This window comes from Chiroxiphia lanceolata, chromosome 5 (genome assembly GCF_009829145.1).
Source record: "Chiroxiphia lanceolata isolate bChiLan1 chromosome 5, bChiLan1.pri, whole genome shotgun sequence".
Classification (NCBI taxonomy): domain Eukaryota; kingdom Metazoa; phylum Chordata; class Aves; order Passeriformes; family Pipridae; genus Chiroxiphia; species Chiroxiphia lanceolata.
Window position 1 is genome coordinate 58,614,006 of NC_045641.1, and position 21,516 is coordinate 58,635,521.

The 21,516-nt window shown below is 44.1% G+C and overlaps 2 protein-coding genes across 9 annotated transcripts in view; both read left to right on the forward strand.

Moving 5' to 3' along the window:
* Nucleotides 1–6,907, forward strand: part of CREB3L2 (cAMP responsive element binding protein 3 like 2) — an 84,076-nt gene extending 77,169 nt beyond the window's left edge. For all 3 annotated transcript variants that reach the window (XM_032688037.1, XM_032688038.1, XM_032688039.1), the window contains exon 12: nt 75–6,907. In XM_032688037.1, coding sequence (XP_032543928.1) covers nt 75–150 — 76 coding nt within the window. In that variant the 3' untranslated portion in view covers nt 151–6,907. The remainder of the gene's footprint in view (nt 1–74) is intronic.
* A 5,915-nt stretch (nt 6,908–12,822) lies between these two features.
* DGKI (diacylglycerol kinase iota) overlaps nt 12,823–21,516 on the forward strand; it is a 206,833-nt gene continuing 198,139 nt past the window's right edge. For all 6 annotated transcript variants that reach the window (XR_004357140.1, XR_004357143.1, XR_004357142.1 and 3 more), the window contains exon 1: nt 12,823–13,101. Coding sequence is in view for 1 of the 6 variants with exons in the window: in XM_032688288.1 (XP_032544179.1) it covers nt 12,911–13,101 (191 nt within the window). In the remaining 5 variants the exon portion in view is untranslated. The remainder of the gene's footprint in view (nt 13,102–21,516) is intronic.

Here is a 21,516-nt window from a genome sequence, read left to right on the forward strand (position 1 = left end):
CAAGCAGGATATGCACTTTTAAAAATGACTGTTAATGTTAACCTTTGTTGTTTTGGTATTTTTCTTCCCTACAGAGTCAACTCCGAACTAGAAAGAAATGAAACACTGAAGATAATTGAAATAGATAGAAGAGTCAATGCCACCTCTTAAAAATAAAAAAGGCCTTTTTTTCTTGACTTCCCTCTTTCCCACATCTTTTCAACCAAAGTTCCCCTGACTTGTCATCCTCAGTGAACCAAAGTACAAAAGAGAGGGAGTTCAACTTCTGCATTGACTGGTGAGGCTGTGACTACAGATGGGATCTCTTGTCTTTGTAACTCCCTTCCTCACTTTGCACACAGTCCCTGTCTTTGCTTTTATTCCTTTCCTGTCTAACACTGCAAGGGCAGGATTGAATTATGATGGCAGATGATGCCAGCAGTGTGCCAGTGACTGGCGGGTGTGTGTGCCACATGCACACAGCCTGGTCTGAGCACAAAGGCATTCTGTAGAAGAGTGAAATATGCAAAACCAACAGGAGCACGTGGGTGATAGTTTTCTTGGGAGAAGGTAGCTGAGGGAGAGAGAGGAGGTGCAGCATGATGGTGCTCCAAATCTAATCACAGCTCTGTGCCTGCTGGTCTACAGCACTTGAGCCTTTTGTGGGGATTGAGAAGCATGTGTTTAGCCTGCTTCTGAAGGGACAAGAAAGGGCCCTGAGACTGCTGAGCTCAGAACACAGGCAGGAGAGGGGTGGGCAATGATGGTGCTGAATTGTCCTCCCCTAGCTCTTTCTCTTCTCCTTTATCATTTAGTGGGGTAGGTTTCTCTGTGTGCTGAAAGCAGTTCTGGTAGGCTTCCCTGCTTCCACCCTTGAGAAATTAGGCAAAGATCAGTCACTGTCTTGTCACACTTTGTGTGGGAGAACTACACTAGTTTAACTAAATCTGTTTAGAAAGCAGATTTTTTTAAATTTCTGCAATGTTTTAGATGGATGCCCTTTAGTTTGCTTAAGGCTAATCTATTTAGCTTGTATCAGTTCCTTCCCAACAAACTGAATCAATGTAAGGCTTAAACCATAAGTGCCTCCTGAGAGGACGATATGGATTTAATTTATTGGCCTCTAGATGCATTGACGGAATTTCTTATGTAGACCCAGTCTCAGATTGTCTTGTGTTTTCCTTTCCTTGCCATCTTCCTGTTACTGTTGTAAATAGTATTTATTAGCTTTGCAAAATCTTGCTCAGGCAGTTGCAATGAAGAGAATTGAGCTTCCCTTAACCCTGCAGGTGATCTGAGCAAACTCTAAAATCTAACACACAAATATTACTGAATACCCATTCCCTCCCCTTAAACTTGGATTGTTCTAAAATAAAGCCATGTATCTTATTTTCCTCTGTGGAAAGATACATTATGACATCCTCTTACCTCCTTTTCCAGAGATGTGATCTTAGACCAACTGCTTTGTTGAAAAGACAGGAGTATAGGTAGCCCCAGCTAGGCACAGTTCAGGCCTGGAGGTGGTAGATACTGTATTAGCTGTATGGCAAGGCAGCCTCTGAGCTGAGGAGTTGACTGTGTAAGCAGGAGACCTGTGAATAGAGGGATGAGATGAGCACATAGGGAGGTGAAGTGACTGGCCCAAGTTCAGTGGAAAAGGCAAGAGCAGTATTCAGGTCTGATCCTGGTCCAGTAGTCTTCTCCCTGCTTTGTTTCTTCCTTGTCCTGTGTCATTGTTGTCTTTTAAGTGTCCTCTCAGTACCCTGGTCATGCCTTTGCTGGAGCTGTGCTTCTTGCAATTTGTCCTTGCAGTGGCATAATTGAACTTACCCCAGGATTTGAGCAGGGTTTTATCTGGTTCCTACAGAAGGGCACTCAGGCTCCATTGAGATGGATTTAATGTGAAAATCCTAATTCAGCAGGCTAGCATAGCTACTTTACAGTTTACCAGAAGAAGTCAATTAAAAAAAAAGAATTTGAAGCTCTTTTGTCTTTTATTTTTTTCCTAATGATAAATAAGGGAAAAACTAACCTAGCCTTACAAGTAATTTTTTACTATGTACAGTAGATATTTCCTGCAAGTATTCTATTTTGTAAAATACTGGATTTGTATTTTAATACTGCAGCTATCACACCAGCTCCTTTCGTGTTCTTCATTCTCCTTAGACTTTCTTCCCTATTTGCCTGACTCAAAACTCAGAGAAATGAATGGAAAGTATTTGGCGAATTACAGGGGACTGTGGATCAGTTCCCATTGTGCCATTTTAAGAAGGTGTTTCACATCAGTGGCAGTGAAACATGTGCCTGACTCCATGAGCTAGTAATGAGTTTTGGTGTACAGATGTGCTTTCTATGTAATGCCCTATTCCTCTATGCAAGTGCCTTTTTATTGTTTTACCTGAGGTGGCAGTGAGAGGGGAAGTGCTGTTGTAGTCTATGTTGCAGCTGTTCCCTTTTTGGCATGGGTCGATCACTGCCCTGAAGTCTGTCTCCCTTCACAGTGATCCTCCTGGGTCCTCTGAAGCATTCCAGTATCTGTCAAGAACTTTTGTATGATTCTGTTTTTTCTTTTTGAATGGTTTAAGGCCTCACATAAACAGTGACCACCGGTGGGTGCCACGAGGGATGGCTGCATTGCTCAGCCACTTGAGGTCAGCAAAGTGACAGGAGAAAGCTGGGATTGACCCTTCCATTACCTTATGGCTGGTCAGCATAAGTGCGCAAGGTCATAGTTTAGGAAATTCCTTAGACGGTCTTTTTTTTTCCAGAGCACCAATGGTTTGCCACCTCTGAGGGCAACTGAGTGGTTAGATGTTCTGCAGAAGAGGTTCCAAGCTGAGAAGTGCAACACCACTTATTAGTCTTGCAGTTTGTACTGTGCATATAAGCAGGAGGCCTCTCTGCCTGAACTCATGCCCATGACCAGTTAAATGGATCACCAACCAGTGCAGATACAGCTGACTTCAATGTCTTAAAACCAAAATGGAATTATTTCTCCATACTCACAGGACAGATGATTTTGCACAACCAAAACAGCCCCTCCTCTCCGAAACGTACTGCACTTGCCACTGTTAAAACTTTGCCCTATTTTTTTGCTTAATTTGGGAATGTCAGTTCAAATCTGGTTGGGAGATAGACATGTTTTCATCCAGAGCATTTTAAATGGCCGCAGTCTGGGTCAGGCCTCAGTACTAATTCATCCAAGCCAGTACGGCCATTCTGATTTTCTTGCAACTGTTTGATAATCTATTTCAATAATCTTAATTTGTGTAATCCTTCAAGTTATTTTTAGGTACTCTTTTGGGGAATCTCTTGACCTAGCACACACATTGCTTGGGGATTTATTGTATTACATGTTACTTCTTTACAATAAGGAAAACCTTTACTTTACTTGGGTATGTTTGTGAGCATTTTTCTTCAGGGGCCTTAATAGAACAGGTTTCTCTGCTAGATACTGGGGGCCAAGGAATCCCCTGTCATCACTTCCTCACAGGCTGTTGAGCAGCAAGGACTTCACTATCTCCAGAGGTAGTTTGTGCCCATGTTATGTACCTAGCAGGGGGATGGGGGAGGCAGGACAGTGCCATTGCACTGCCAGCCTCAGCAGCCCAGGGGTGACCCCAGTGTGAATGCTGATGCACTGCACACCACGTGCAGAGGCAGCTTATGTGCTCTGTGTAAAGGGCATAAGGAAGGAGTACTTAGGTGTATTCAGGGAGGACGCCAGTATAAGTGCTTTTAATTAGCTCAGCTCTATTACTTGAGGTCTTAGCCTTCTGCCAGTGTGCTTTTTCCTGTGATCACTGACTTGGTGCTGTAGAATAATGTGTGTGTATGGATGTGATAGGCAAAGGCCTTACATGCTACTTAATTTCCATTTCCAGTAGAGGACTTGAGTGATACTTGGAGTCCTCAGCTGTAACATTATGGTGTTTGTCAGCACAGTTTTATACACACTAGTAAACTTACCTTTTGGCCTGTAGCTTTAAAGCATGCCTAGATCTGTCAGGTCTTTGCTTCTAGGGAGATAAGCTATGAATGAAAGTAGGGCATTATTTTATATATATATATATATATATTTAAAAACTATCAAGCACAGGGCATGTGCTGTTTCTAACCTTGTTACTAGTGTGTAGATAATGTTGGTGTTTCTCCCCTGGGCTATTTATAGTTCTTTGCTGCATTTCTTTCATTTCATCTGTACCATTCAATATTTTTCAGCAGCACAGACTAATGGATTAGACTGAGGTTCTTAGGCCAGATCCCACCTGATACAACGCAGCACACTTCTCACGTACTGCTCTTGGGGGTGCAGGTCTGATTTATACTGACAGGGGACCTCTTCCATATCTCTCTGTATGACAGTGTATCTCGATGTATTCTTGATTTTTCTAACGTGGACTAAAAATTAATCTAAAACCTTTTTTTTTCCTACTGAAGAAACCAACCCACCTCTCTGCTCCCATCCCCTCAAACTATGAGTGGTAAATTATGTCTAGACACATTTAAAATGTAGGTCAAGTAAAAGAAGGATACTAATTGCTACGTTGGGAGGGATTTCCACTGAGTATTTGGGCTCTAGATTCTAACTAGTGCCAAGAGGCCATTGTACAAAACCCACGCAGTTGAGAACAGAGGAATACGGAGTATTTTTATACTCTTGGTGACTAAAATATTTCTTTCTTGAGTCACTAATTAAAAAGGGAACACTTTGTATTCTGAAGGTGAAATGATAGGTCAGAACTTCATAGCTACAAAAGTTATACTAGCCTATATAAGTAGTGTAGTGCTGTGATGCATTGCTGGTTTGCACTATGTAGTGTTAAGGATTAATAACTTTGGGGGTTGCAAAGATGAATGGATTTACATTTTAAGTAAGGTCTTTACAAATAAAATGTAAGGATTCAATCAATACTGTAGCTTTCTCGTGGCCAATAAAATGACATTGGGCATTCAGAGATATGTTGAGGGTGTGATCCCAGTTAGTAGTACCACATTGCTTGGGTGATCAGCATCCACTGGAGATGCTCTCCAGTGTTGAGAGGGAAATTGCAATTCGTTTTTGTCCTTTTCATGTCAGGCCTTTTTCTGCTTTTCCAAGGTGTGTGTATATATATATATATGAGTTTAATTGCTGTGTAGAAGAGAGTGCATCTTGCAGAAACCTCTAATTTGTGATGCTGAAATGGAGTCTGGATATTCTTTATTAGTAGTAGTCTCTTGTCTACCCTAAAACCAATCTCCATACTCTTTCTCCAAGAGCTTCAACTGAACAGCTGAGAACTGAGCATGGGAAAGCTGGATTTGTAGACCTGTCTTACAGAAGGTGTGAAATAAAGGGCAGGTGAAGGGACCTGACATCACAGGGAAACCTAGTTCTTGATTCCATAAATCAGCAATGACAGCCTCTGTCACTAGTTCCCCGCTAGGTTTAGCTTTACTCCTGTTCCCCTTGCTCTTTAATATTACGCAGTCCTGTTTATGCATATCTGACCTTTATGTTATATGCCACTTTCCCCTCCAAACAGCAAGTAAAAATCTTTTCGAACTTTAGCAGTCCATAATGAAGGGAGTGGAAGAGGGAGAGGGGGAAGCAGAGGCAGGTAATCATTTTCTTTTAACAGAACTCAGCTCATATCTGACTTTGCCATACCAGCTCTTAATTCAACGGTGCTGATGTAACAGCGTCTTGCTTTCTTCATTTGTACAGTCAGCAAGAATGAGTGTGAGCATGTGTGTATCTGTGCAAATGTGAATAATTAAAAGAAATCAACAACACAGGGTTGTTTCCTTAATGTAATAAGTGTCACTAAATAAAGGCATCTACCTGAACACACAGGGCGCATTCAGCTTGGTGCAACAGGAAATCCAGGCCTTCCTCTCTGAAACCTGTTTAACATTCCACATCACTGAGCACTCATAAAACTGTTGTGTGAATTGCTGTCTGAAGACTGTGCTGTGATTAATTGTCGACTGAATGTTGTTGCACTGTGTCATTTTGTGTGTATGCCTAGACTGTCTGGCCTTTCTGTAGGACAGCTCTGGCTTGGTTCAAAAAAAAGATTATTTTAGGCTTTATTGTATATTCTGGTATCATTTTTGTTCTGCAGAATTACAGCTTTGAATCTTTTTTTTTTTTCTTTTAAGTGATGTAAGTTAGCCTTAAAAGGTGGCCCCTGGGAGCCGATTGCTCAAGGAACACAGTTTCTTAGCTGGTCTTGTGGGAGAGGATCCCCCCTTCTGTGGGAATGCTACTGCCCTGACAGCCCCATGGGCACACTGAGGGGAAGCAGTTTGCTCTCAGAGGGCCATGCTGTGACACAAATACATCACAGTTTTTCTAAGATTTGCTAGGCCTTCCAAGGGTACATTACCTGATGTTACTCTCATGAAGAGAAATACATATCCAGGGCCAAATCCATTGCCTTGGGCCATGCAAAACAGCACCTTGTGATTGAGTCACCCTGCTGTGACACACCTAAGGCACTTAAGCTGATCTTTTCCCTTTCCCTTTGTTCACGGGAATGCAGTATGAGTTTGTGCTAACATTTAAAACTATCTAAGATGACGTGGACAGTGATACTAGTGCAAAAGCATGTCCTCCAGAACTCCTTGGTAAACTTCATTTGGGGCCTCTTCTGACTGCAGATGTCTCTACTCTCTTGGCATGTCTGTTTAACTCTGTGTCTGTGTGTACAGTGGCCTCTATTTTTGTTCAAGTGCTGTCATCTGGATGTGATCCCACCTGATTGTTAACACTGCAAACATGTCCGTTGGGTGGAAAGAAATTGCTGTTTTTCCTTTTTAAATCATCTGCCTGATTCTACGAGAGAACAGACTACCTGCTTTTGTAGCCTAAATATGTATGTAGCGAAGTATGTTATGCTTTTCATTTCTTGCAAATAAATATTTTCTGTAGAAAAAGCAAGTACAACTTGTTTGATTTCCTCCTGATTGTTGGAAAAGATCTGGGCCCTTGGCTTTCCCAGGTGTGGCGCTGCGTGCAACATGTCTGTCTTCAACATGGCAGAACCCCAGTACTTTAGCAGGGTGCTAGAAAGAGAAGGTTAAAAGCAATGATGTGGTTTTTTTACTGAAGCTGGCTGCCCCTTCCCTTTTTGAGATTAGCAGAGAATTATGTCTGTAAATAACGGGTAGAAATTAGGTGAAGGCTGATGGCGTTTGATAATGATAATGGCACTTCAGTGCAACTATGCAATACAGCCCCATTAATATTAAATTCTGTCTCCTTAAAAGTGGGATCCAGGAAGGCTGATGCTCAAGGAGGCACTTGCTTCAGCCCAGTGATACCAGTCTGCTAGGGCATACTGGAGCTCGAGTTGTATGGGCCAAATAACCCTCTGGAAGGTAAGGCCTTTCCCTGCACTGGCTTTACACTGGATTTGCTTAAACTAAAGTGAACTCTTAAGAGAGCTCTTTTTGCTTTGGCTTTTAGGGATCGGGTCCTCTGCTGGCCTCGGGTCCTTCCCTTACCCTGACTCACTCCTGAGATAGCTCAGGAGCTTTCTCTAGCAATTCAGAAGCTGTTCTGCCTGTGTGAGCAGTCAACCTTAGGCCCAGCAGCCCAGAAGCAGTATCCAGCCAGGGGACAGAGCTGAACCTTTACTACTTTGGGTAGATATGGAAAAAAACCCACCTAATTTCTTCCAGTTTGGGGACTCTGTGGCTTTGCTGGCCGCCCAGGGAACTTGATGATAGGTGGCCTAGTGCAGGTGTGAAAACTACCCTGTGCAGAGCTGGCATCCCAAATGGTGTGGTAATTTGTTTTACACCAGTTTTCTTCTGGGAAAGAGACCTTGTATATGAGTACTGTGCATCCATACAGCAGCAACCAAGAATTTATCCTCTGCAGGAAATATTAGTGATGGAAATAATAGTTCTAGCTTTACTGAAAGTGAAAATGGGAGCGTGAGAGATGGCTTTGATGCCTCCTTTTCAAGGCCTCTTAAAGAAGACTGCTTTAGAGGTTGGAGAAGGCAGCGTACCATGAAAATTGGAACACCGTGGCCTGCACTAAATTTGTGGCCAATGCATATTTTTGGAAATGCCGTGGTTTGGGGCTAAAAAGGTCAAAGTAGCAAAAGAAATTGGTAGTGGAGGAAAAAAAAAGCTCCTCCAAAGCTCTACCCTGGGTGCCTCTTGCTTTCTGAACAGGCAATTTCACTTGCCAGAACTATTGATCTAGGGTACTTGTTAGCAGCATCAAGCCATATATAGCATTTTTAGAGGAAAATCATTAGACTGTGACTGATTGGGAAAGTTATCCTCAGCTTAGTTTCAGCTGAGCACAGTTCCTGCAAGCATAGAAAACGTGGACCAGTGATTAACGATTGGTTAAGAATTTCCTCGGATCTCAGTATTACCCTTAAATCATCACACAGCAGGTGATGCTGCAGGGAGTCTGTGATTAAAAAAGAAGCCCACATACAATGAAGAAATGCTGGGTGATGAGCTGTCAGCCTCGCTACCTATCAGCCTCTGGTACATGCTGTTCTTTGGAAAGCATGTTACTGCTTTAAGTCAAGGCTGAATTTTGATACTCCTTTCTCAGGCTGATTCCCATTGCAGGGCAGGTAATGCAGCTTGTGATGCCTCTCATGGCACGGTTGGGTGGTAAGTCTTCTCCCTTTGCTGTTAGCTATTGCTTGTACCTATTTTACAACAAGCACAGACTTCACCCCTCCTGAAGGTATTTCATGAGAGAGTCATTCCTGGTGCTCTCTTTCCTGGTTTGTTTGCTTTAGAATTTTTTTAGAAACACAAACTTCATGCCTGTAGCATGCTGGTGAATTTGGCTTACCCTTCTCCATGCTTCAGATTCCTGGTCTGCAAAGCCAGTGGTAGCTTCCTCCTCTCTATAAAATACATTGAGATTAAGCAAAGCAAGATGATCCAAAGGAGCTAATGACTGGAAACAAAAGCATTTTTGTTTTCTAATTATAATAATGCTAATATGTCTTGCTTCCCTCCAGTTTGTACTTCAAAAAGTTGAAGTAATTTTTTTGATTTCTCATTTTCTTGGTGTTGTCTCTTTGTGGGCTTCAAATGGTCTGCAGGAATGACTTCTTTGACTTTTTATTATTCCACTCACATAGAACTGTATCTACATGAGTTCTATACATTGCTATAGAATTACTACTTTGTGTATCTCCAGTTAGGAGAAAATTACAAGTTCTGGCCCCTATCTTTGTTGTGATACTGCTGAGGGAAGAAAACCACTGTAGAGTAGGTCCATGACTGTTCGGTTGTCTCACTTCCACTGTCCAAAGAAACGTTTACGTTCTGGTTGTCCCTCTTTTTTAAACCTCTGTGGTGAAAACCTGGGTTTGATCCATGCTATCTGTGAAAGGGCAGCACCCAGGTGTTTCCAAGCAAGTGACACTTCATTTCACCTCTATGAACACCTTGACACCAGGTACCAGGGCGTATTTCTGGCTATGGCACCCTTCAGGCAGAAAGGGGAGCAGTGCTGAAAAATAGCTGAAAAATGGTAAAAATAAACAGAATGTACCAGAAAGCAGTAACTCGACAAAGAGCTAATTGTTGTTGCAGGGTGAAGCAGCTCTGCCCAACAGGGCGATCTGCTGAGCTGAGCTTGGTCCCTACACGTTGATCCTCAGCATCCCTCAGTTACTCAATGGATAAGCAGTGCTCTACTGGAACTTCAGATGCTGTGAATGTTTTTGTGGGGTTATCTATCAGCATTGGATCTGGAAAGGGAAGCTGGCTGCTTGTTCAGTCACATTTAAAAATAGAATAAAAATTAGAGGGGATGCAAACACTTATGTACACATGTGTATAAATATATTTTGTATGTTATCCTGAAGGTTGAATGTTGAAGGTTTTTCTGAGGATGAATTTTGCATTATTTTAAGGAATATGGAACATTTAAAGTAGACTGACTTCTCACTGGGTAGCCTGGCACACTGAACAAGTAAGATTGCCCCACCCTTTTCTTCCCCAATGTCCTTTTTCATATTTTTCCACCTCTTTTCTATTAGGAAAAAGATTTTCAGTCCCTCCCACTCAGAATAAAACTTAGCACAGTGCACGCAGTCTGTGCACACTGGAGTGTTCAAAATGGGATTTAACAGGCATGTGAGTAATGGAATAAACCTCCTTCCCCTGGCTTTACTCCAAAAGGCTGAAATCCCTCCTTTCGCTGCATTTCCTCTTTCATTCCCACCGTCTGCCCTATTCTAGGTGGAATTCAAATCCATGCTATTCAAAGCATGCAGTGTGGTGAGAAGTTTCCACCCAGGAAAAAGAGCTCCCCACCTGCTGAACTTTGTCAGCTCTCCCAGTTAAGCAGGGGAGTCACCACAGAGCGATGTGAGGTGCTCCTCTTAGCCTGACAATGCTTAAACAGATGAGAACTCAGACATGGGAATCCAGGTTTTTGCTAGCATGATGATCCCAGATACTGGCAAAACCTGCTAAAAATCTCTTTTTGTGCTCATCCTTTCTCTCCCGATCCAGCGGTATGTCTGCAGCCATGTCTTGGAGCAAACGTGATGCTCTTCCAAAGCTTCTGCTGTTGCTGCCTTGCTCTAACCACAGGGATTGACAGCTATGCCACAGGTGTAATTGTGTAAGCAGGGCTTTCCTTCACGAGCCTCAGATTCTCTCATAATTGCTCTTATTCAGAAAAAGGCATAGGAAGTCAGTTTAGCACTTCACGTTGCAAATGAGTCATGCAAATTGCAGCAGTCGGAGGAAAAACAGGTAACCCCGGAGCAGAGTGTAAATTTGGTCATGTGGGGAAAATGGTTATTGACAAGCAGGAGTCACAGGAGGCTTATGCTGGAGGAGGAGGCGGCTCAGTGGCTTGGAGAGGGGGTAGGAAATTCTAATTAGTTGTTAGGCTTCGCTCCAGGTGCTCTGTGGGAGGTGGAGCGATTAGCTGGGGCACAGGCCACAGAGTTGTTCTTATGTGGACCAGAGGCTAAGACAATAAAGCTGTGAGATGATAGGTAGCATTCTGCTCTCTGACTGCAAAATTAATTTGCAGTTAAAGGGTTTTTTTGCACATCATTGGCATCTTCTCATAGCAATGGTTTTCACCAAAGACAGAACCTTGAAGATACTATTGATGAGAGAGGGAGTTACGGTGCTGCTCCTCATCCTTGAAGCTTAATGTTGGGTTGGCTCTGAACTGGCCTTTGACGGTACCACCCCAAAATGGATTACTTCCGTACTGCAAAAGAGACTTGTCACGATGTTCTTAAATTGAGTCCTTTCACAGGCAACACTGGCTGCTGATTTCCCTGGGAAGTTCAACTGGAGACTTTTCAAATGAGAGCCCAGGTCTCTAGGGAAAAGGCAGTGATGGGTCCAGTAGAGCTCCATGCCGGTGTGTAAATCTCTCTGCACACAGAGAGATCCAGAGCAGGATCCAGACCTTCCTTTTACAGTTCTGAATAAGAACTTTAGTTTTGCTTCTAATAAGTCAGGTATTACATTGCTTAATTATGTTTTAGTCTGTGTGCTTTACTAGTAACTAAAAATACCCCAAAATTTGGAGGAGAAAATTTATATCCCTATTGGAGGAAGCACGTGTGCATGTAGGGAATGTATGCATTGATTATGCATATGGGTAGAATATGACTTTGAAGGTTGGTTCAACTTTTAAATACACATAGTGTAGTAAAAAGATCTACTTTTCATGACCCTTCTCTACTACCAGCAAGGGACAGAAAGCTGTCAGTTGGCTGGCATGGTGAGCCTGTCAGTGCTGAAGCTGAGGTGAAAGATGTGTACACAGTATGTGCTACAGGTGGAGAAGCCGAATCTTTGCATGGGGTTGGAGAAGGAGCAAGGATCAGATGTTAAGAACCTATTGACTCTCATACACCAGGTTTATGCTCAAGATTTTGGAACATTTGCACGCTGGTGCATATGGGCATATGGTGCCTATGTTGTTAATCATGGCAATGGTTGTGTTGTAGCTTAGGAATAACAAAGAAGGGGCAAGGCTGCTCAGGGAAGTCATCTGTGGATCTGGTGAGGTTATAAAATCTGCTCCCGTGGCCTATGTCCTCTCTGTAGAGTGCCCTTGTCCATGCTTCTCTTTTTTTTTTTGCCCTTATGTCTTTCTATTTTGAACCACATTACCTTGGAGAGCTTTTGGATACAGAAAACAGAGCCCTGGCTGAGCATAATTCCTGCTATAATTTCTGTATAGAAACAGACCTCGACCTTTTCTGTACTTTTTAATCTTATTGTCACTGTCAGCTCACGTGCTTAAACAGCTCCATGCCGACACCTACTTCTAAAGCCTCCCTTAGTGACACGCACTGAAGAAAAGGGAGAAGCACGGAACAAGGTGGGAGGACAATTAATTTCACAGAAGGGCACCGTGATGCTTGTGTCAGAAGAAACCTCTTTGAAGTTGGGTGCTTTGATTCTGAGCATACCGAATCGAGATCGCCTAGGCAGAAAAATGAGAAGCAATCGCTAGACAAACAAGCTCGGGGTGTAAGAAGGCGAGGGCGTCTCTGGATGCTCCGGGGCACCACGACTCGCTCTCAAACATGTTTTTAATGTGACGCCGGGAGGGAGCCGGGTGCGGTAAGGCCAGGGGCGGGGATGGGGGGGTGGGGTGTGTCGTGACAGGGCGTGGCAGCGGGGGCGCGGCGGCGGGCGCGGCGATTGGCTGGCGGGCGGCGGGGCGTGGCAGTGGGGCGTGGCCACCCGGGAGTTTCCCACAATGCCCCGCTGCAGTGCGGCCGCCGATGGATGCTGCGCGGTCGCGCTGCCATTTGCAGCCGCCGCGGCTCGCAGCGCACCCCGCGGCCCCGGGAGCTGCGGTCCCCCGGCCACCGCCGCCCCCCAGCGCCTGCAGCCGCCGGCCGGCCCTCCCCTGCCCCCGCCTCCTCCTCCTCCTTCTCGGCCCCAGTGCCCCGACGCAATGAACCCCCCCGCTGCAGCCGGCGGAGAGGACACGGGGGCGGCGGGTGGCGGCGGCTGCCGGGGGGCCGAGGGCGGCGGGGAGGCGGCGGGTGCCGCCGGGGTCCCGGAGGAGCCGGGGCTGTCCGCGGCGGAGGAGTCGCTGGAGGAGAAGCTGCGGAGCCTCACCTTCAGGAAGCAGGTGTCCTACAGGTGGGTGCCGGGCGGGCGGGCGCCTCTCGGGGGAACCTCTCGGGCACCGGGCGCCCGGGGGTGGGAAGGCGCGGGCGGGTCCGGCGGCGGTGCGGCCGGGCAGCGGCGTGAGGGCAGCACCCTGGAGCCGGAGGGGCTTTTTTTCTTCATCCCGAAGCCTAAAAGAGCCCTCCCAGACCGGCGTTCCGTTAAGCCGGCAACCTGCGCAGAGCCCCGCTGCTGCCGTCAGGTTTGGGGTGCTCCTCCGGCGCGGCAGCGCCAGGGGAGATGGGGACGGTGTCGGTGTACGCGGGTGAACTTCGGAGTTACTCAGAGAGAGAGTCGCGGATCTTGCCCGGCTGCCAGGGGAATAGGTCTGTCTTCACGCTTTGCCCTTTCCGATAACAACACAGCCGCCCGTGCCCCCGGCGCCTCCAAACGCTCGCCAAAGGGATCCGAAAAACCTTTCTGGTGGCACCGCTGCTCCCGAGAGGGGTTTCTCTGTGAGATGTCTCACGGGGTGCAGGTCTCCCCTCGCTGCCCGCTCCCCACCCGTGCCGGCAGCAGTTGCATAAGCCCCAGTGGCTGACAAGACAAGGTGGGCTGCTGTGCCCGGCTCCCCCACGCGTGGCTGGGGCTGAGGGCCGAGAGCGGCAGCCACCGGGGTGCCACGGGACGTGCAAAGCAGGGCGTTACTTTCATAACCGTGGTCTTGGGTTTTTATGGCTTTGCATTTATCTCCTGTCTCTGATGTCAAATAAATGGGTTTCTCCCTTCTGTGAATACACCTGTGTGAAGGAGCTGTTGTTGAGGCTTGTCTGCTCTTCTGTTACCAGCTAGGATCTGTTAATGGTCCACATCTGCTGAAACTGATTGCTGTCTGACAAGCTTCATGCCAAAAAGTTTTCGAGTCTTACCTAATTCTAGCTGCAGAGCCCCCGTGGAGGCAGCACACCACCAGTAACTGGTATTCTAATGTGCTTAGGGACAAGCCCTCTCAGCTGTGAGGACAGCAAACACAGAGCTGCTACTTATTTTGTCGTTGCAAGAAGAGTGTCTCTAGCTCTCGGTAAATTAGCTGAAGAATCTCCCCTTATAGGGGGATACTTGATGTGCTGTCAGTTTACATCTGAGATAGCTTAGTAGCTGATCTGAGTCAAAGCTCTGCAGGTGGCAGGGCTAAAAACCGATGTAATTAAACACTCTTCATAGCTGAAGTTTTATATAATACTTCATGTGTGCAGAGAGACTTTCCCCATGAGGGCTGATGGCCTCACTGGTGATGCGAAGTCTGGAATGATTCATGCTGGACTCAATAAGGTGAACGGTGTGAAAATGAAAACTTGCTGGACACCTATAAAACATTCCCTCAGTCAGTCATCTCTTGTACTTTTGTGCCTCTACCCTGACAGTTTTCTTAGCATACAACATTTAGGGGCAGGTAAGGGCAGAGTCTGTAGGTGAGCTGTTGAAATCAAATAGCTGCTAATGAGACAGGTTTCCTAATGTGTCTGCTCTTGGTTACAGAAATCTTGGAGGTGCTCTATTCAGGTTTTCATTTTCTTATTTCAGTATTTTGGCAGCTTCTGCCTTTTTGGGGGAGGCAAAGCAGGGGGGCACAGGGAGGAGATACTAAAATCTGCTTATAATGTTTTTCTCTCTGGATTGTCTAGAAGCGTGTTAAAGACATGAGTATTCTTGAAGTTTTCTGCATGGTCAGTATTTGTAAGGGTTTCATAATAAATGCTTGTAGGAGGAAAGCCAGGGGTTTTTTCTCTTCTTCCTCCCACCTCTCCTCTCCTCTCTCTAGTGTTCAACAAGTCTTGAACCTTCAGATATAAAAGCCTTTTCTTAAGCATCTCTTTATGCATATTACTTGTTCTGCTTGACTTGATATGTGCAAGAAAGTGCATTTTCTTTGCGTCCTTGGATTTCCCCACCTTATCCTCTTCTGGAGCTGGTTTTCTACTGATAACGTGCACTCTTTCATTTATTCATAATGAGAACAATCTGGGTAGATAAAAGAGTAGAAAACTTCCACAAAGGACCTCCACTGAGCTCTCCACACCCTGCACCCCCCAGGCTCTTTAAATTACTACCATTTCTCTCAGGAAATTATGGTGCTGAAATACGTTTGCAAATGTAAATGGCTATATTATATACAGGAAAATCTATTTATATTGCCACTTGGAGTCCCTTATCCACTGGTAGAATAGAACTTATTCAAGGCTTCCTCCAGACTTTCAAACCGCTCATTTAGGATTCTCTATGCAGGTGCATTACATTGAAATACACCTATGCAGCTGTATTTATCCATGCAGGGGAAAAAACCACAAGAGTTAGAACTTGCTTGAAATAAGAAAGATTAATGAAAATGTAAAAAAATAAATCTGTTGGTGGCAGTTGAAAGAATGAAATAGGTGGCTGAAAAGGAGGTCAAGGTACTGTCAAAAGGGAAAAAAAAGGAAGAAGAACATTTGCTGTACCAATATTATGACATTATGGTTTACCTGAGACTGGGTTAAAGTACTATCTTCCCTCCTCCCTCCCTCCCTGCTTCCCTTTTGTTATGGTCTTGCTGTACAGCAAATTCTTTCATTATAATGCTAATCTAATTAGCTACTGACATAGTTGTTGCATGCAAATAACTTGTTAGTTTCTCTAGAATTGTACCAAAACCACGCATAGCATAGTTCAGAAACCAGTGTTTTGTACTGATGTGGGCAGTATCTTCAAATGCAGAAGCTGCTGGATTAAATTTTGTGTAGTAAATACCTATGTAGGCATGTTTGTCCCTCAGTCAAACCATCAGGAGGAAAAACTTGCTTTAAACAACTCCGGTGTGCCTCGCGCGGAGCTCGAAAGCTCCCATGACCTTGCCATGTTCCCAGCCATTGCCACTTTGCACCTGACGATCCAAAAAGCTCCTTGTCCACACCAAAAGCTCCGCCAGAAGTAGGTATCTGCTTGCTGCTTACTTTCTAGCCAATGTGCTGTCATCGTGTATACGCGCACGGTGGGGATGTGCCACTCCTCTGTGCTTGGGCGTGAGCTAATGGGTTTAAAGTGTGTCTGTTTGTGTGTGCGCGTGTATGTGCTGCCAACACACGTCCCTTAAGTGGATCCTAATTTGCAGCCGGGGCGCCCGCCCGGCCTGATGTAATGGGGGGGCGCTGCCGCTGGAGCTCAGCCGGTGGGAACCGCTGGTGCAGAGGGAGGGAAGGGGAAATCTGCGATCAGAAGCCTCAATCCCTTAAACAGGGGTATCTTGCAGAGCTGGTCGCTGTGTAGACTGAATGAAAGCCAGAGAAATGATCTCCCTTTTCAGCCTCATGCTGTTAAATGAGGCCAGCTGACTTAAGACTGGGATGCTGACATCAGAATGCCAGCAGCTAGGCAGCAAGTTGAGGGCTAATTTTTGTTTTTACCCTGCAAATAGGGAATTAAGTATCTTAACAACATTTTGGCTTCTCTGCTTAAAATCTGAAATATGGGCTCACAAAATGAAAAAAATTCTTTTTTTTTTTTTTCCATGAACTGATCGAACCAAAAATTCAGTTTCCCAGCCAGCTGTGAAAAGGTTGGCAAATGAAAAAAAAAGAAAGTGAATTAAATATGTATGTCTGCCAGAGAGAAATGCTTTCTACAGTTTGGTTCTTGGAGTAGTATCAGCCTACTACATTTCTAGACCCAGCAGATATTTACAAGACATTTGGACACAAAGCTATTATGTAAATTTTCCTTTCCTTGTAATTTTTATTGTTTTGTCACTGCAAATGCCTGTGAGAAACATCATGGTCTCCTTTAGATAAAGTGAAGATTAAAGATGCTTTCCCAAAGAAATGCTTTATATAAAGACAAATTCAGATTATACCAAAGGGATGCTCAATAAGAATATTTCCACAATGAAAACTAAGGTAAGAGGAAATAAAGCTCTGTCTTGCAGTTTTCCTGCCGGTATTTGCAGCTCTAAAAAACTCATCTGAAATGCAGTCTTGTCATTTAATTCTTTAAGCCTAGAGAAATAGTAAAAGTAAAAAAAAAAACCACACAAAATCCCCCCAAAAAACCACAAACAAACAAAAAACCATCCTAAAAAACCAAAACAACCAACATAACCTAAAAAGCAAACTAACTGAAGCCATCAATAAACCAAATGGTTTTTAATTTCTTAATTAATTATTATTTATAAATCCAGGGAATCTTGATTAGTGCATTGGAAATAAAAATACAGTTGTAAGTTTTAATGGCCCTCTTGTGGGAGCTCAAGTGGTATTTGGCAAACACTTGTCACCAGAGAACAGTTTTTCTCTAGAGAAATGTGTTTTCATTTTGACCAAGTGGAGAAATCCTGACTGAGGCAGTGGGTGGCAGGCTTTAGAATTCTTGCTCGTACGTGACTCAGGAGTTTCCAAAAGTGGGACCACAGCGAATCATTTCAGAGACCTCTGCTGCTAATGGGCTTGGCAGCTCAGTTACGGTGCTTTGTCTTTGGCTAAGGTGTCTTGCCTGAGCAAGAAGCCATTCATTTCCCTTTTAGTACTGGGAGTGGCTGGAGGTGCTGGTTTTCGTAGCTCACTGTGTCCAGTTCCACTCAGAAATGTCACCATGTAAAACAGGTGATTTGAGTTTCCTTGGATGCTGTTTCTCTCTGACTTGCCAAATGAATCTGTTTGGGATGTGCCTTGAGTGCTTTTCCAACCCTTCCTCTCTGCAAACAGAAGCCAAGAATCAAGCTGGCCTTTCCTCCTGCAGCATCAGCAATAACTGCTTGTCTGCCATGGCAGAAAGTAACAGGAGTTATAATTAGAGTTGGTTTCATCACTGCATTTGAAGGGGAAAAAGTTATAGCAGAGAAGTTCTGGGAAATCCTTGATTACACAAGCCTTGTCACTGTTGATGAGCATATAAGTACCTGAGACTACAGATGGGGCTTTAGACCAAAATAGAAATAAGCAATATCCTCATTTTTTTTGCTTCATTTGTTTGCTGACATGATAGCGATCATAACATGCACATCTCTTCTCAGTAAATATTAAATAGATAGAGCATGGTAGAGGTGTCTCTATTACTAAGTCTTAATTATTTTATGAAATATGACAGCATTTACTAGTGTACTGTGAAGTACTATGAATAATTAAAGCTGGATGGCATTTGTAAAAATGAAAACACCCAACACAAGCCTTTGGTCTTTTGATTGTATTGATTTATTTTACTTAAGTTTCCTTGAATCTTAATACATTCTAATTCTATAAATGAGTGAGATTGTTCTGCACATAAAGGATGGATGAATTTTTATCTTCTACCAAATGTCACGAAAATAATTCTCGCTCTCCAACCTAATCTCATAAGATCTGCTTACAACTGTCTTTAAGAGTTTCGGGTATGTACTGTACATCTTGTTACCACCCACTCTCATAACAGTAACTCAGTTAACTTTGTCACCCAAAGCTTTCATCACCATTTTGTCATTTTCTCCCAAAGCAGATCACTGGATGTTTTTGGTACATGAAGGGGCCTTCATGAAACTATTTGATTTATAAAGCTTTGAGGTGGAAATCCCATGTGGAAGCAAAATGCAGAAAAAAGCTATGATAGTCACAAAGAAGAACCATACCATGGGAAAACCAAGTTGACATTTGAAGTTCCCTCCTGATATTGAGATGTGGCTGTAAGTCTGGCCAATAATGTCTCTATGTCATGCAAAGTAAAGGGACTGTCTTTGAATTTAGAGCGTGTCTGATGTTCTCCCTTCCATATTTGGGGTTAGCAGCACTTCACAAAAGAGATATTGTGAATGGTAACTCTGAATAAAATTACTCATGAGCTGCAATGGAATTATGTACATACTCAGGAGGAGATAAGTGCATCAGTGATTTGAAAGGGGGAGCCTCTATGGGCACATAATAAAACTGTTGTGTAGCACAGGCACGGACCTGTAGACTCAGATTGCCCTCTTACTGTTGCAGGTGGAAAATTTCACCATGTAAAAAGTGCTGAATCAGGTGCCACATAACTTTGACGAAGTGGAAAACACTTCTGTTCTGGCTAGTCCTTTGGAATAAATGAGCAGGTAGTCAGTTCTTCTCTCCTGGGTCAGTCATGGGGCTGATCAAATTATTTGCTTGAAGCCTCACCAGACTTTTGACAGGTCTATTTGTTTGTTTGGGTTTTTTTATTTGGCAACTTGGCTGAGTTGTTGGGAGGGATATATGTATGTGCAACAGCCTTCTGTGCTCTTTCTTCTACTTCATTGGTACATCCACCAGAGCCTGGGCATGAGATACACATGTGACAGTCGGACAAAGGATTCCCCACATATTAACAAAAAAAGGGAGGGGGAAAGAATAATAATAACAAAAAATCAGGAGTGGGAGGCTTGTTTCTTTGTTTCAACTTCTTCTAGTTAAAGAACTGTCAATGAGGAACTTTGCCTTGGAATAAAATGGATGTGGAAAGCTGGAACTCTTTTGTGTCTCGCTCTACAGAGATCTTTTTTTTAAAAAAAACCAGTTTGTAAGTGGGAGTGATGCACAAACTCAGTTATACTGTTCACACACGTGTCCTGGTGGGACAAAAAGCTATGTGGGACTGGGTGTATTTGAAAGAAATGTGTAAGAGTACATCTAGACGTGCCCGGGTATGTTTGTGTACAGGGTCTGTAGGAGCCTCCACGTGGTTAGTGCTGGGTGTTTGATGGCTGTGTATGGGTTAGGTAATGCCACAGTGAGTAACTTCAGGGTGAAGGAAGGTATATGATGGGATGTGGGCAAGAAGGACTTCACTGTGCATTTGCAAGTTGCAACTGTGTGGGAAAATCATCAGTGTTTTCTCTTAAATAATTGCTGGACCTTGTGTGGGCTTGGAAAAGTGTACCAGGGTGGGCTGTGTGTTCTGGAGCCTCGGTGCATGCTCTATATAAATGCCCAGTAACATAAGATGAAGGGATGTCATTTTGTTGCTAATGCCAGTGTATGGTGTGTGGGTTTTCAGCCTTTATTTAACTGTACTTTCCTCTGAGGTAATACATATTTATGTATATAAAATGTTAATGTGCTTGCTCATGGTGAAGGCCATAGGTCTGATGCATGCAGTGCCAAGAGCTGAGACCCAGGTTTGCAGGCACATCTAAAACCACCAGGCTTCTCTGGTTTCACTTCTCATTTTTGTCTGTACTGGGCTTTTTATTTCTGTTTTTCTGTTTCTCTTGGTGTGGATGTGCTGGCCTGTGGGTGTAGCTGCTTCCCTGGTGCCCATGTTCTCAGCCCTGAATTCTCCTGTTGCCCTTTCTCTGGGGATGCTGAGCTCCTGGTGAGGCTGTTGCTGCTTCATGTACAGCCCACTTCATGCTGCCAGCAGGGAAGTTGATTGCCTCTCAGCCAGCTCATAAAAGGCTTTTTTTGCCTCCCTGGAAACTTGTCTTCTACATTTTGCCTGTAAATGAATTCAGGGAGGATTTTGTCAGTGAAGATTAAGATGTGTGCAGTCCTCACGCCAGCATCACCTTGTCTAATGTGCTGGCAGAGACTGTCCAGTATGTACTTGAGTTGGTCTCTGAGGAAAACACTGGGCTTGGGATGACTGCAGATAGAGAGAAAAGTGGTTTTCTTACTTTAAATTTCATTTGAATTTTTTTTCTCCTACAAAAGACCACAGCCCCCCATCTTAGTCTGCAGAGGAGATTCACAAATGAAGCAGGAGGCTGTGTAGGGCAAAGGAAGGGGCTGTTTGTTTTTTTGACTCAAAAAAAAATCTGGTGTTCTGGTCAGAGCCTTACCTTAAACAACAAAATGTAGTGCTTGTCTGTGATACTTTGTCTCAGCTTTTTCCATCTGTAAAGCTGTAATCCATGATAATACATAACACAGGCAGTGTAGGACCTGAGTCTTTGTAGCTACACTTAGAGAAACAGAAGAAAAGAACATAAAGTGACTTATTTAGGAGTGCAGATGGAATCTGTGTGACAAAGTGGGAACAGATCCTCAACTCTAGCACTAACAGCAAGACCTCCCATCCAGGCTAAAAGTATAGTGGAACAGAAAAGGATTGAAACTGCAACATGAAAGTTGTGGGAGAGGCAGAGGACAGCTGTGCATGAATATTGTAATTAGGTCTTGCTTGGAATATAATACACCCAAATATACCTAAAGGGGGCCTACAGGAAAGCTGAAGAGGACCTTTTTACAAGGGCCTGTAGTGACAGGAATAATGTCTTTAAGCTGAAAGAGAGCAGGTTTATATTAGATATTAAGAAGAAATTCTATATTGTGAGCATGGTAAAGGCACTGGAACAAGTTGCCCAGAGAAACTGTGGATGCCCCCATCCTTGGCAGTGTTCAAGGCCAGGTTGAATGGGGTTCTGAGCAACCTGGAATAGTGGAAGGTGTCTCTGCCTATGGAAGGGGTGTTGGATCTAGATGATCCTCAAGGTCTTTT